This window comes from Athene cunicularia (assembly GCF_003259725.1).
Source record: "Athene cunicularia isolate RWA chromosome 7 unlocalized genomic scaffold, athCun1 chr7_part1, whole genome shotgun sequence".
In the NCBI taxonomy this organism is placed as follows: Eukaryota; Metazoa; Chordata; class Aves; order Strigiformes; family Strigidae; genus Athene; species Athene cunicularia.
This window is the reverse complement of record NW_020799107.1, coordinates 31,040,632-31,057,231: the sequence shown is the minus strand read 5'-3', so window position 1 is coordinate 31,057,231 and position 16,600 is coordinate 31,040,632. Positions and strand designations below refer to the sequence as shown.

General features: G+C 37.6%; 1 protein-coding gene across 1 annotated transcript in view; it reads left to right on the top strand.

The window, feature by feature from the left end:
* The window catches only part of CXCR4 (C-X-C motif chemokine receptor 4), a 3,026-nt gene extending 243 nt beyond the window's left edge, over nt 1-2,783 (top strand). Inside the window, exon 2 of the mRNA XM_026852568.1 lies at nt 1,194-2,783. Coding sequence (XP_026708369.1) covers nt 1,194-2,255 — 1,062 coding nt within the window. The 3' untranslated portion in view covers nt 2,256-2,783. The remainder of the gene's footprint in view (nt 1-1,193) is intronic.
* The last annotated feature ends 13,817 nt before the right edge of the window (nt 2,784-16,600 follow it).

Here is a 16,600-nt window from a genome sequence, read left to right as displayed (position 1 = left end):
AGTTGTGAAATTGGGCCCTAACCTGGGGCTGCCGGAGCGCACGGTGGGGCGGGGAGCGGCGGCAGCGCCCAGCCGATTCCCCCCCCGGCCCGAAACGCGGCGGCGTCCCGCTCTGGCGGAGGCCGCTCTTCTGCCACGGGGGTTGGAGAGTAGTGAGGACCAAACCGGGGGTCTCTGGCAAGTTGTAAACTTTAACGCGCAGTTTATGCCGGCGTGGAGCTGGTGCATTCGTGCGTGCGGTGCTGCGCGGTCCTCGGGGCGCATCCTGCGCGGAGCTCGGGGCTTCGTGGTGTACAGGGCACGAAAGCTAAAATCTGAAAACCTGAGGAATTGTACATAGCCAGGTGGCACTCGCCCGCCTGCACCGCTTCTCAGCGTGGTGACCAAAACCGTTGGTGGTTTCCTGATGTGCTTTCATGCCCTCACCAGAATTTCGCTTCCTTTTTCCGCTGCTGTACTTGGTGCAGCAGCCTGGCAGCAGCCCAGCCCCGGCCAGCTTCACCCCCTGCCCCGCAGCCGCCAAGGGCGGGGAACAAAGGGAGGGCAGCGGCTGGGCCCGGGGAGCCGCCGGGGGCTTTGAGTTCCCCTGCTTAAGGTCACCTCTCTCTTTCTTTACGGGCTTGGGGTTTTAAATTTTTTTTCCTTGTGTCTGCGTGTGGAGCTGTCAATTGCTTCTCAGCAGGGAATTCTTTCTATTATTTATCCTTTATTACATCAGCCAAGGGTACCTTCTCTATTTCTCCTTGACCCCATCCCATTAATGAGAAAGGACTTAGGAGCAGCAGCATTTCTGTCCAAGTAATTTTTTTTTAAAGCTCTCTGTCGTAAGAGTTAAATGTCATGGGTGATATTCTTTGCGGGCTAACCTCTTGCCTCCAGCACTTCTGGGCTCTTCCATTTGCAGTATGCTTCTGATTAGAGCACTTAAGTGTCCAGAACCAAAGGTATTTCAGGGAGTAGCCATTATCTTTCTTTTCCCTTTTATCCCCTGGCCTTAGTTACAAGATCTTAGTCCTCAGAGAAAGACAAAGGAAGTTTTTTACTTACAATTTGCTTTGTGTGTGTGTGTGTCTTTTGTCTGGTTTTCAAAAAGATTGTCTATTCATAATGATGGAGACTGTTAAGGCAACTCAACATACTGTCGTACAGAGTGAGCTTTTGCAGAGGAGCTAACTTTTTTTTTTTTTTTTTAGCTGTCGTCTGGGTTAATCATTGAATTTTCTGATAATGGCACGGATGAGATTGGTTCAGGTGACTATGGAGACTACGGAGAGCCATGCTTTCAGCATGAGAATGCTGATTTCAACCGGATCTTCTTGCCAACAATCTACTCCATCATCTTCCTAACAGGAATAATCGGCAATGGATTGGTTATTGTTGTTATGGGCTACCAGAAGAAACAAAGAAGCATGACTGATAAATACAGGCTGCACCTCTCTGTGGCTGACCTCCTTTTTGTTATCACCTTGCCATTCTGGTCTGTGGATGCAGCCATAAGCTGGTACTTCGGGAATGTTCTGTGTAAGGCAGTTCATGTCATTTACACAGTCAACCTCTATAGCAGTGTCTTGATCTTGGCCTTTATAAGTTTAGATCGTTATCTGGCAATAGTCCATGCTACCAACAGCCAGCGCCCACGAAAGCTGTTGGCTGAGAAGGTGGTGTATGTAGGCGTATGGCTACCAGCTGTGCTTTTGACAGTGCCTGATATAATTTTTGCCAGTACTAGTGAAGTAGAAGGGAAGTATCTGTGTGATCGCATGTATCCTCATGAAAACTGGCTGATTTCTTTTAGATTTCAGCATATCTTGGTAGGACTTGTCTTGCCTGGTCTGATAATCCTGACATGCTACTGTATTATAATATCTAAGCTTTCACATTCAAAAGGCCACCAAAAGCGCAAAGCCTTGAAGACAACAGTTATCCTCATCCTTGCCTTCTTTGCCTGCTGGCTACCATATTATATTGGCATCAGCATCGACACGTTCATCTTGCTAGGAGTCATCAGACATCGCTGCAGCTTGGAGACGATAGTGCATAAATGGATCTCCATTACCGAAGCCCTGGCATTCTTCCACTGTTGCCTGAATCCAATTCTGTATGCCTTCCTGGGTGCCAAATTCAAAACATCAGCACAAAATGCCTTGACATCGGTTAGCAGAGGATCAAGCCTCAAGATTCTTTCCAAAAGCAAACGTGGGGGACATTCTTCTGTTTCTACAGAGTCCGAGTCTTCAAGTTTCCATTCCAGCTAACGCTGCTCCTTGCCTTAATTTTATAAATAGACACTTTAAAGTTGCGCAAGAGTTCAGAAAAACAACACTGACCATAATGTACAGATTTATTTACAATTGGAATTTTATATTGTTTGTTTTCATTTCTGTGATGTTTAATTGACTTATTTATATAAAAAACCTTTCGTATTGATGACAAACTGTCTAGGCAGGTCCTGTGGACAAGTGGTTAGTTCACAGAAGTTTTAGTGCTTGTCTGTATGTATAGATATGTGAACTAAACACTTCTGGATTGTAGCAAAGTGACTGTTTAGAAAATATTTCTGTTGTTTATATGTAAATGTTTTCAGTGTTGCTGTTAAATTCTTAAAAACTTGGTTGAAGATTTTTACCTTACTACGAGATGTTTGGTTTACAGTAGCTTAACTCTGCTGTAGAAATGGCACTTATAACCAAAGCCTCCTCTGTTATATGCTAGGGTGTTTTTTTTCCCCATTCTCAGTAATTGATGGTTTGCAAAAGTTTCTGTTCAAGGTAAATAAAAATATATGACAAAAAGTTATTTTGAGTGGTATTTTTATTTCATAATGTTTTTCTTAATGCTTTTATTTGCAGTTCTCAATGCACAATAATTTCTTTGAAAATTCCACAGTTCTCTATGAAAAGCAGGAAAATGAGTTTTGGTACATATTGATTATTCACTTGACACCTCTGAGGTTTTTTTGAGTAATTTGTTTTTTTCACTAGAATTCATTTACTCCAGATAACATTTTAAACTATCACTTTAAACAAAGAACTTTTTGAGGGCAAAATATCTACAAATTAAAACCAGTCTACTTCATTGCTAAAGTGTACAGCCTCTTAGGAGTCAAACCAAGATTACTGCATGTGCCTAACCTTTACACCATGCATATAAAGCCAATCCTCTATTTCTTCTGCTTTTTGCTGTTCTAAATTGAGTTTCACATGTAAATAGTAATCAAAAGTAGCTGAATCAAAGCCATTTTGCTATTTGACATTCCATTTGGACTAGAAATAAAGTTACTGGTGTATCTTCTGGAGTATGTGTTTTTTCTTTGGAGCTTTTATCCAGTCTCCATCCAGATTTTCTCAATATAATGTAATATGATGTATTATAATCTTAACATTATTTGTTCTTAAAAATGTTTTAAGTAGGAATCAGCCAGACTATAGAAATTCCAGTATTTATTGTTGAAATCTTACTTCTCTAAGTTAGTCATATCTTCGTGTTAGAGTGTGTTTAAAAGTAACCAATACCCAAGAGGACAAAGCCATTGAGAATATTTGTATGCTCCTACATTAAAAAAAAAAAAAAACAACAAACCAAACACAACTGCTGTTAATCTATAAATAATTAAGTTTGGAAGTAAAAAAAAAAAATACTAGTCACAGAACTGAAATAAGCAACATGGATATTGCAATGATACTACCCAGAAATAATGTGTTTTTACAAGCACAGCACCCTAGTGATGTTGTGGAGCATATATCGCTGTGCCAAATGCATGCTAACATGCATTAAATTGCGTATTTTATTTTGGGTATTTTCATACATACAAGACCTTTCTGTTTTCAACTTCCCTCCTCTCCAGTCAGGAGGCTGCAACCTTGGCTGCACCCTGCACACTTTTTTCCTTGAAATGACGGTAGTAGTCATCTGATTCTGTGTTGAGCTGGTTCAGTTTGCTGAACCAGCACAAAACTAACCTGGCAGAAAAATAAAACAATTTTCCAGCAATTTAGTGAACTGAATGAGCTCAATGAGGAATCCAACAAGCACCACAAAAGTGCGAGAACCTGTAACCTGTAGCCAGGCACAGTGAGAGAAGAGGAAGTAGGTCCCCCCTTTTAGCAACTGAACTTTTAGATCAGTTAAGTCTAATGTATATCTTCACTCAACATAAATTAACAACAGAAAAGATGCATTCTCAAGGAACAAAAGGTCTCACTTTCATCAAGCTGTTCCTTGTTAGCCAAGTTGAGAAATGGGGAAAACGTGGTAAAAGAGCAGAACTTCTTAAATGGTTTATTTTTGTTGTTTGCTTGTGTGTTTTCTTAATTTAGTGAGGGTTTCCCCGTGAAGAATTTGTTGTTTTCAATTATTCTCATTTTCACCCCAGACCAATCAATCACTGTGATTTAATTGCACTTGTAAAATACTTATTGGCTATCAACATGCTGCTGTTTATTTGTTGAGAAAATGTTTAGAGCTCTCTAGCATTAACCTAGATTATTCCCATTATACTTCAGCCAGTCAACTGTTACCTCAAGCAGAGTTAGCAGGAAAGAGGGTGAAAGACAGAATAAACTCCGCAGTCCGTGTTACTGCCAAAGACCACTAAAAGGACACTAAACAAACAACAGGAAGCATTTGTGTAGAAAATAAATTAGCAAAATTAAAACATAACCCATGCCTCAGAGAGATGAGACCTACATTAGTTTTATAAAACTGCCATTGTTTTCTGTAGAAGTAGTGAAACTACGGACAGAAGAACTTTTTGAAAAAGAGTTGCAAGATCATTGGGATTTTGCTCCAGCAAGGAAAATGAGTCAAAAGCCACATGTATTTATTTTTAAATAACTTTATATATCTATAGATATTAGTATAACATACATTTGTACTGTTTACAAAGCAAATATTTGCAAATCGAATGAAGTTGTCATGAGGAAACATAGTAAGAAATTATTAATCCTATTCTGTCCTTTTACCTCTGAGTAAGTCAGAGCAAATCAGGCAAATTTCTCTCAAAGCCACTGAGCTATTCCAAATATACCATGTTGGTAAAAAATATGAATGTATTCCCTTTTAAAACAAAATCACCTTTAAGCTGATTTTTTGTTGAGGCTCTGACTTTTTTACATTTTTGTGAATCAAAAGTAGACCCAGTAAATACATTTCTCAAAGTATAAACTCAGTGACAAAGCTGAATAGACCTAATTTTGTAATCTATACATTGGATAAATCCATGTACATCAAGAAATTTCCAAAGTTTTCAAAGAGACTTTCCAAGTCTTTTCCCAAATTATTCTACACCACAGAATAATCACAGTAACATTCTTCAAGACATACACAATGCACAGTTGCAGCATTTTCCTGATGTCATAAAATAATAGCTGTACCCAAGTAATTTTAAATATGCAACTCAAGATACAGAACAGAAAACAAATGTGGGTACGAGTACTGGTTACAAACCAGTTAAAAATGGTACATGGTTTAAAAGATTTATAATGTATTTACAGAGACATTAAATACATTATAATGTATTTACAAAGACTCTTTCCACCAGATCAGACACTAAGTATTTTGCCATGGTTGTTACAATGTGCTAACAGCAATGCTGGACTAAAACACGGATATTCACCTAATACTATAATGCACACATTTTGAGTGCTTAAGATTAGTTAGAAATCCTTTGGATCATGCAAGGCTAAACCAAGAACAGAACATGTACATGAACTTACTTTAGCTTCCTCTGAAATGCTCTTTGGAAGTAAAGTTAGCATACTTAAAGCAGTGGGATAAAATTACACTATAATCCATTATTTGTATGGTATATTTTTACTCTGTCTAATCAGGCTGTAGAGAGTCTACATTAGAGGAACATGTGAAAAGACGAGTGGGGTAGTGAGGGTGTCTGAGCTAATGTACACAGGCTATAGAGGGCAGTGAGTAAGGTGGAGTTTCTTGGTTTTTCTTGGCTAGTCTTATGACACAATCATTATACAGGGGGTTCAACTTCTATGCATATACATAAATCAAAACAAAATCACCATGAAAATAAAAAGGAAGTAGGAGTAATAACATGGAGCCATTCATACAAGTGAATGGTTTATCTTACGATGGTTGAGCTCTAGTTGGACAATGTACAAAGTGACCACCTCTAGATGTTTAGTTGAAAAGACCATTTTTTATATTGTTTGGGAAAGGAAACAGCATGACGAGGAAGTACTTCCTTGATCCAGGCATGCCTCCAAAATCCCCTAACAATGGAGTATTCTCATATTCTCATAGTGCTGAAACTTAGGAAACACTTAAGCAGATAGGGCACCAGAGTTCTTGCTCAAAGGATGCCACTCCCTCACTTTATGTTTTGAAAGAGCTATAGACTCTTTTCACAGCCATAAATCATGTGTCAATTGAAATTACATGAGCACTGGGATTATTTCTTATAAAGAAGGCACAGATTTCTTGAAATCTTTTATCTTTAGGCAACAAATTTTCTGTCACTCTCTTCATTTTCTCTGAAAATTTTCAGTCTTTAACAGGATGAAGTTTAAAGATAGTTTGGTTTAACATCAACTCTGTTACTATCTTCCCACCATTCTAGTTCTAACAGGACATACAAAAAGCAATGCTATGCTTACTGATTCTGAAAACATATTTTAATAGCAGTTTTAATAGCATACTTTATGTTTATTTATATATATATTTTAATCATAAATGTATCTACATGTGTAACAATGCAGTTCATAAGCACCATTTTCAGTCATTGATACAAGTGATCCAGGCTCCAGCACAGCTATTACTGACTTCAGAGGAGTCAGGATTCATTGCAGAGGTAGTAGGTATTACTATTTTCTTAAAAGGAGAGGAAGCTTCAGTGACAAGCTCTCACTGAATTCAGAGACAGCAGGGTACGGAAGAATGATGCTTCCTAAAGTGTATAACCTTATAGCCCAAATCAATTACAGATGAAGATTACAAGTTCCTCTGATTTCAGCTGCAGTCAGAGATCTATGAGAAATTAAATCTTTCAGTGTGGAGCAGGTGGAATTGTTCTGCTGAATATAACAAAAATAAATTTTCAGCAAAATGATTTTCTCTTACTGAAGGCATGCAAGCTTTGCATACCCAGCTATCAACAGTCTGACTGTAATTTGTCTTCAGTGGCAGAGTGTTTGAAAGAAATAGGTCAACATTTTAAATATCCTTATCTTTTGGAATTCACACCAGGAACAGATTCTCACCACACAAACATGTCAAACTAAGTAGAAGTTATGATGGATTTTTCTGAAGGGTTACATTGTGAAGAGTTCTTTGGCTTCTGTTTTGGTTTGCTTTTAGTTTGGATTTTTTTGCTGTTGATGCTGCCTTTTATTTCTACTATCCTCTTCTCATAGCTTCTATTCTACTTAACTTTGCCTTTAAGAATATACCTTTACAGAATTTTTTATGGCTCTGTTCTGTTAAGACTACACACAATATCCTGGGCAACTAAGAAAAAGTAAAGAGAGACTGTTCAAATGAAAGATTCAGCCTTCACAAGAGTTTCTGAGTCTTCTCATGTGCATTTCCCTTCCAAGATATGCACTTCTTTAGCCAGAAGATAAATTACTTCTATATCACATGAAATTTTAAATTCAAAGGTTGGTTTTATTCCCAAATTTCTTAAAGTGCAGTCACAGCACACATTTCTTTACTTTCTCCGTTCTTTCCCAGTCAGCACTCCATAATCGGGCAGATCTCTCAAAGAGAGGTTTGGATAAGAAAGGCTGAGGAGGCCCCTTACCTGCTTGTCAGTGTCATCACTGATGCCAAAACAGCTACAAGAACACTGGCTGTCCATAAATTTGCTCTCACCACTGATGTACTCTGCAAGGCTACAATAACAGACTGGACAGCAATAATTACCACTGGTAATACTCCTAATGTATCACCTTGCTAAAGGTGAGTGTGACACTCCTCAACAGACATAAACCAAAATAAATCTGAGAAGTTCAAACAGAACATCTTTCCTTAACTCTCTTCTCACAACTACTCAACCTTTCATTGGACATCCCACTTGTCACCTTTCTTATGGTTACTCCTTTCAAATACTGCCCCCTCTTAGGTTAATAGTTGCTTTCTTTTCCTTGGGGAAAAAAATCTAATATTTAATATACCTTTAAAAACACTCATTCTGCCAAGTCTGTCTACATGAGTTCACCAAAGAGATAGTAGAAGATGAAACTGGGACCTCATTTTTCACAGATCAGCTCTGTCTCTAAAATCTATGGAAAGTAAGAGAATAATTCCAGTTTTCTTGTCTTGTTCATTACAAGCCTGAAGTCTATTATTCCTGCTTTTTGGGGGAGGAATTACATCTCTTATACAAGTGTTAAGTGCACTGTTGGAACTCAGTACAGGAATGCACTGATAAGAGAAACCAGAGTAACATGAATAAAAGGGAAGAAGGGATTGTTGTACAAGGGTATGGTTTTATGTTAGATTAACTTGACACCAAAGTAGATTTAATGAGTTCCTGCTCCCCCTTACCCCTTAGTATTTACTACCTTCCCTTCCATGGCCTTTCAGGTCATGGCCCCCACCTGGCTTGGCTTGCTCTCTTTCTCCCCAACCCCATTGTAGTGATTCTTTAACAGTATCATCCTGCATGGAGCTGGGCACCAATAATGCACTGACACAAGGTGACTGAGTTCATCTACTAATCAGCAGGACTGAAAAGGACAGTCTCACACCTAATGGTCCATTTCCTTCTCTCCTTCACCCCTAATTACACATACCCCTCAACCTTTGCTGCTCATGTGACTCCTTGGCAAAACAGTTCAGCTCTTGAAGATTGGAGTTTCACAGGAATTTGAAGCAATCTAACTTCTGCTGGGAAGGTCTTCAGCCTCCTTCCCTCCTTCCCTTCCTCCCTTCTTCTAATCCTTTCATTTGATATCTTAAATACTCTCCAATTCTCAGTCCTGTGGACCTGTCTCCCGCTGTGCATTCTCTGTTGAATCAGTCACACTTTCTTTTGAACAGACTTAGTCAACTAAATAGACAGTATCTATTTTTTTCTTATTTATTTTATACCATCTTAAGGAAGTCAGCTCAAAAAGAGAGCTGATTACATCCAAGATAAAAAAATAAGCAGACACGTGCCTCAGCAAAGACAGTAAAGTTGTAACACAGACTTTTGCATTTTTCTCTCAGAAGCAATGAGCTCTTGACTCCGTGTATTTGTGAAACCCACCAGCCACAGAAAATTAACCAACAAAATAAAGTGAACAGATTTCAGCCAGCACAGTGAACTGAATCAGCTCACTAAGAAGTCAAAAACTGAAGCAATTGCAAAACTGAGGGTGCAATCATGCATCTGGGAGCAGTGAGAGGAGAAAAAAAAATGGGACCCTGTTTTTTGGGAGCAGCAACTTGTTAGACCAGTTTAGCTATCTTGTCAAAATTTCCTTAAGTAAACAGCTGAACTGTTAAAACAAACATAAGCCAGTTTTCAGGTAGAGGGGAAGAGGTTGAAAAGGTATGGAGAGGATAGATGCCCCTCTTCAAGGGAAGCGAGCCCTGCTTCCTCCATAACCAAAATATGATTCCCTGTTAACTACATGACCATGGGTCCTGCAGAGGACTTTTCTCTGAAACAAGGCTCAGGAAAGAATCTCAGATAGCAGTATTTTAAACTGAAGAGAACTGTAATAGCGTGATTAACCATGTTCTTGATTATAACCTATATTGCCCATCAGATTTAATGTAGTTATTTGTTAAAACACACTGTCAATCTACATTCATATATATAGTCCACAGGCCTTTTTGAATGTGATGGATGTTTGTATGATTTTTAAAAGCAGAATCCTTGAAAAGTACAGAGCAGGTTTTCTCCTGTTTAACAATGAGCTTTAAGAAAGCAAGCATTTACTTTATATATTACATTGTGACTTTCTCCTTATAATTAACGTATCAACTAAGGAAAGAAGAAATTGCCTCTTGGTGTGAAATCTGCTTAGGAATAAACATTAGGTCCCTGCCTCAAATGCAGCCTTAATTCCACTGAAGAAATGTAGTCAGCCCAGATATGCTGAAGCCAAACTAAATATGCTCAGATTGTACAGTCTAAATGTGTGGAGCTATATGGCTCTCCTAATACTCTGCATTGAAGTGGAAAGCCTAGCAACTGCATAAATATTCAGTGTTGTGTACACCCATCCAACAGTCTAACCATACTCCAGCCCAGAGAATAAACAGTCATCAGAGCCATGAATCCCTGAATCTACTCGCTCTCGCTTCTTCCTACAAGCTAATACGGAAGGAGGATTAAGAAACTTTGACCCCTCATCAAGCACTTTGTGGGAACTATGTAATAAAAACTGTGACAGATGAAGGATACAGGATCCTTTGTCTGTGATATTTAAGAACCACTCTGCTACTCAGGTGTTTGAAAGAGATCCTGTTCATTTATTCACTGGTTTTGGTAACAATTAAAAATCAGAACAAATATTTTTGCATCTCTTTAGAACACTTTCTGTTTCTAAAGGTAATCCATTTTAAAATCCTCTCTTCTTAGTACCACACACTTTACATATACTCTTTCAGTTGCCAGCCAAAGCTGGGCCCATTATGCCCTGTATGCCCTGCAAGGAAAATGATGGTACATCTACCTGAATGGGAACATGGTATTGAAAAGCTGAGGTTACACCGACTGAGCTGACAGTGGTACTGCTTGGTGTTATTAACCGAGTTCAGAAATTAATGCGGCCAGAGAAGCAGCTGTGATTACCTGTCCTTTTATCCAGCCTGACTGTCCTGACCACTGGGCTATACAATTAGTCTCTCTCTGACTCAGTGAATATTTATTTATGCAAAGTTAGGCATTTTCAAAAGGACTCACGAGACAAAAGCATCCCACCAAATACAATAGCATGGCGATTAAGCACCCTCCCAGGAGAGAGTGCACTCTCTTAGACTGCAAGGAAACTCGAGCTTTTGCACCAATGTCCCTTGACAAGGGACATTGTTTTTGCAAGAGGGCTCCTCCTCCTTCTCTTCAATGTTTTCTATAGGATTAAGTGTGCGTTTAAAAAAGCACCTATAGGAGTAAGCACTGTCCTTCGAAAAAAAGCTGAGAAGTGCTTTGTTTATGACTTCTGCTGGGGGTTAGGCAGATCGTACTTTGTCATTTGGCACTATCAAGCCTGAAACGGTTAGCAGCAGTAGATATTTAGGCACTTAGATCTGCTAGAAATCGACAAAAGCTTTTTAAGATTTACGTTTAGATGTAAGTGTCCATATCATTTGTAGAAATGTAAAATTGTCTTGTAAATCTAGCTGTCAGTAAGTGGAGTCTAGAACACTACAGAACTCCGTACCACATTATAAAATAGAGCTGTAGATAGTATTCATACACCAATAATTCAAGCTCCAGACCAGAAATAATACAGCTACAACATGTTTTCCTCCTTTCCCTTTTCACAAACTCCATAAATGAATGGACAGCTCATCCTAATGAGCTCTTCAGCCACTGAGGTACACTTAATCCTGAATCAGCAAAACCTGATAATAACTCAGCTGCTTGAAATGGAATTATTTTCTGATGACTGGACTTAATCCAACCAAAGGTCAGTAGAAATAAAAAATGATGTCAGCTCAAAATTTAATGATATATTCTTACCTCTGTAGGCCTATAATTTCTTTAGATACCTAAGAGGTCATGTCAATCCTAATGTCTCCCAGTTTTATGAATGCAACCATAAGCCCCTTTTAAATCAAATTACAAATGATTATTATAACTCTAAATCAAGGGAAAGGCTTACCATTTTCTCTAATTGGAAAGACTAATTTAATTATAATTATTTTCTTTCCAGATGCTTTGTGTTTGTTCCATTACATTACAATAGACAGGGTTTATGGAAAAGAAACAGTTAATTGTTTATGATTTGGAAACGATGATAAATTAGTTCACATATGCTGGTTTTGCCACACTTCAGCCACACTTCCATTGTTTCTGAACTGCAGGTATCTTCATATACAGTACATGATGGCTTCCTTTCTAATTTAAAGTAGGTGAGAAGACTGTATAACTGCATAGCTTATGCTGTTCTAACATTTTTTAAAGATCTTCCATCTAAAATAGGCAATTGATAAAACCATCAGAAGTGAAAAGCTAATAATTCAAGATTTACAAGTCAATGGGCACAAAATAGAAAATGGTTAATGTATTCAATATCCGAGTGTGATTTTGCACTGAATTAACATAAATTGACATAGCCTCCAAAGTGAATCTTGTCCAAAAAATTCACGGCGCCTTACTAAAATAATTGTTGTATCTAAATTATTTTTGTTTGTCACAAAGAAGTAGCTTTCCAAATATTAAATAGGCCAAATCTATATTCTGTGTATCTTTGCTGAATCCAATGTTTAATTATTTATTAGATATCAAATGTATAACATCTGTGTAAGAAGGCTGACATATGTTAGGACCCTTGACTTTGATATACTAAAACTGTCTGCTGAGTTAGGAATCTATAAATTAATTAGATAAACATGAATATAGCATGTATATTCTTCCAAGTCTTTGCTTCCCTAGAGATGAGGATAATGCTTAGACAAAGAACATAAGACTGAATGTATGAATGGATCCCTTTTGTCTTTGAATTAACAAGGTTACACTTTATGCCTTCTTAACTTTTTAGCCGATGGCTTTCACAGTTTAAGGATTTCACAGTCTAAAGGTTAATTCTTCTCTCTTCTCTTAAGCTGTTTCTGAGACTCTGTCAATATTACAGAAAATTACACCAGTATAACCACCTAGGTTTTGTTTCCTTGGTATACATTCTGTAGGCAAGGCCTCAAGAACATTCTTCTGGAAAGATTGTTTGTCTTCTTCATTCATACATGGAAGTACACAGACATACACACACAAGTCCAACTGATTATACTTTGGGTTGTACATAATCTTATACTTTTATAGGAAAACTTTAATTTCACTTATCTCCATTGCTGTAATTTTGAGTTGGTATCTTTCTAAAACTTGCTTCTCCAGCTGCTTGTCATTCCACTATATGACAAAAAATCATTTTGCCTAACACTTCCTTAAAAGTTGAGCCTACTGCCTATACAAAGGTATTTCCTTTGTCTCAGATAGATACAAAATGTAGTATTTTATCAAGATAAGGTGAGGGTCACAGTTGATCTTCCAGTGAAAATGCAGAGCTTTCTCTCCACAATTATTTTTTTTTCCTCTAGAGATCCCTCAGTAGAGATCCAGTTTCAATTTATGGTATGTTACAACTTTGCAATAGAAAAGAAGTATTTTATAGGCAAGTATGCAAGGTCATAAACTGTGCCCATCCTCGTTCCTAAAGAGGTATAATCTTCTTCCAAATAAGGCTGCATATAGCAGTATATCCAAGGAAACTAGAGAAGTAGACATGTGCCAAGAGCATCAAATAGCGTTCTTTGCCTGAGTAGGGCCCATAGTGACATGCATGCAAAAGAACTCTTGCTTTTTCAAAAAGCAATCCTGAATAAAAACTCTTCTCATTCAAGATAGAGGCCTTAAGGAACATCCTGCATGTTAACAAACATCTTCAGATAATGCCTAGTTTGATGCTTATTTCCTAGTTATTCACAGACTCTCTTAAATGGAGCTCTTTCACTTCTGCAGCTTAGCCTAAGGAAATCCTGCAAGAACAATGTGTGACTGAAATACACACAGGTTTCCCAAATGGTAGCAAGACCCGTTGATGCTGCTTCTGATAGCACCAAGACAGCAAGTTGTAATACAAGCTAAACAAGAAAGGGTCTTGTTTGTATAGGACTGGTTTGGGTGCAAGCTTTTTTCCTTTCAATTTGTAGTATATTGCGTAAAGTGTCCTTCAGTGAAGAAGATATTTAGCTGCCAACCTACATTACCTTTCCTCAAGTATTTCAATAGACCGAATTTCACAACCACATATGCAGTTGTTTACTCCCCAGATAAGCATACCCATTTACTTTTCTTAGTAAAGTAGCCTGGAATTTCCTTGCAGATGCTGAAGGTCTGAGATTAGAAAGAGAAACTTTAAATACTCCTATTTCTAAAATCAGATATTATGGCAATGGAGTAGTTCTATTAAAGTAAGATGGATTTATTGCTGTAGAAGATGCCTGGTTTGATGCTCCTGGAGTCTGTACAACCTGTACGCATTTAGAGAAAAAACTGCAGCACTGAGGATAGTACAACTTCCCTAGGACTACCCCTGCAAACAAGGGAAAATCCTTAGGACCCCTATATTATCCAGCTTTCCTGCTGAGGTTATCAACAGGGTAGAAGTGATTCCAGTATATAGATATCTTTCCATTGTACAGTAGATTTAGATCATTCATTTATTTCAAGACAGTTAACAATTGACAGATGGCTTTCAACTATTTCCAAGACAGATTACTTTTGGATCTCAAAGAGAAATACTTCTTTATCCCATTACAAAACTTCTGAGCCAAACTTCTTTATTTCCACAGCTTAATCTAGTGCCTTCTCGAGTTACAGTCTGGTTAAAGCTCTTGCTAGTACTTCTTCTAGACAGCGCATTCCTAGTGAGTTCTTATGCTATTGATTTTCTTGTTTTCTTATTGCCCTTATTGCACAGTTTACTCAAAAAAGAGGGCACGCATTATTTTTGTATTCACAGCAGGTATTACGCATCGCACAGCACTACATATGTGTTATATATCTGATTATCTGTCTTCCCCAGAAGATCATATTGATCAGCCAAACAACTCCTAAAACTCTAGATTACTTTTTTTATTTTATTTGTGAAAACATTATTTCTCTGTTGAAATGATTCAATCACATGGTTCTAGGAAAGTTGTATTTTGACTGAAGGAAAGACAGGAAGCAGAGCATGCCTACTATGTACACAAAAAGAGACATAGCAAAATAAAATAGAATAAATTTTCAACAAAGAAAAAATTTTAAATGAAAGGATTTATGACACTAACTCTAGCCACAAAGAAATGAAAACCAGTAGTCCATCCAATAACTGATTTCAGGGGTTTTATATACATGCAAATACTGTTATCAATTCAGATATGATATATCATTTAGATGTAAAAGCAAGGTATAGTAAATATTATATGCATAAATGGATCCTACTATAAATTTTTTCTCTAAAATTATTAATATTCAAGCTTTTGAGATGGAACAGAATGGTCCAATGAAAGTACCACTTCCCTGTAATCTTAAAAAGGAAAAGGCAGAATTAAGGTCTGTTTCTCTCTAGCAAATCTTATAATGCCCAGTCATCCCAGTTACCATGTCCTCACTCATCCTCTTAAACAGAAACAAAGAACATTAGAGTAGAACTTTAGTCAAACACCTGCTGAAATCAGTGAAACTCACTGGATTGATACACTTTGGATCAGGACACTAATGTCCCTTGCATGCTGACTTTCTCCATTCTTTTCTACTGCCAACACAGCTACCCAAGTAATTCTGATTAACTTTTGTGTCAGATAGTTGGGACTTTTCAGAAGAGTTGTTACAGTGGGCCCTGTGTGGTTAACTGATGTGCTGAGCAAGAGTGATATATTGCAAGTATCAGGCTGGAAAGCTAAAACAATGAGTTACTCAGAAAACAGATGGAATACACCAAGTTTATTCTTTGCCTTTTTATACATAAAAATTATTTTGAGCATATTTGTTCAAATGCTAAAATGTATCCAACTATAAACTTGACTTCAAAGTCTCACATCTCCAGTTATAAGCCAGTTAATCTACAAAAAGCAATGCTTGTTTACCCATCAGGCACTTCTAAGCACATCTTTGGATGTTGTTGCTGTTGTTTTTTGTATAGTTGAGCTATTTGTCTTAAGTAAAAAAGTGGCATCTGTATGTAATTTCCATGCTTACTTGGCACCACTACCTCCTTTTAATGACAGTCTGTACTGTTTCCCTTTCTTCTTCTAGTCACTCCAGCTGCAGGACCCAGATGTCAAATTCAGGAATGTATTTTTTCCCAGCAGTGATATCTGATTCTGTTATTGGCACCTCTGCTGGTGGCTGTTCTGAAACTGCCTGTGTGCATCTTTGTAAGTTTAAACTGCAGACAGCATTTTTTTTGTTTGTATGCTAAAACCTTTTCAGTTGCCTTAACTATGGGAACGGAATGTTATGTATTCTTCAAATAGACAAAGATACAGATTTCATTATTTACTATATTGGTTTCACAACTGTCATGCTTCTGTAACCAGAAACTGGAAGGCAAGAAGAAAGCTTCTGGAACTGCTAATGAGACATCAAAAGTAGTTGCTTACTTTTAATAACTGATCCAAATGAAGAAAAGGTAAATATAAAGCAATCGAAGGCTGCATGTCGAGAGTAAAGAGTAAGGTAGAAAGGGAAAGGTGAAAAGATAATTTTGTATTAAAAAGGAATGAATAGCAAAGAGATGAGGGGAGCATAAAATATGTTCAAACTGTCTAAAAACATTCTGCCACATGTCTCTAAAACGTGAAGTTCAGCAAAAAAGAACCAAGGGAAAAACTACTTTCCAATTAATACTATTCTGTAATTTTCTCTTTTTCTTTCTCCTAGCTTCATGTTTTTCTTTTGGGAGCTTTTTGTTGCAGTATTTGATTCTCCATCACATAG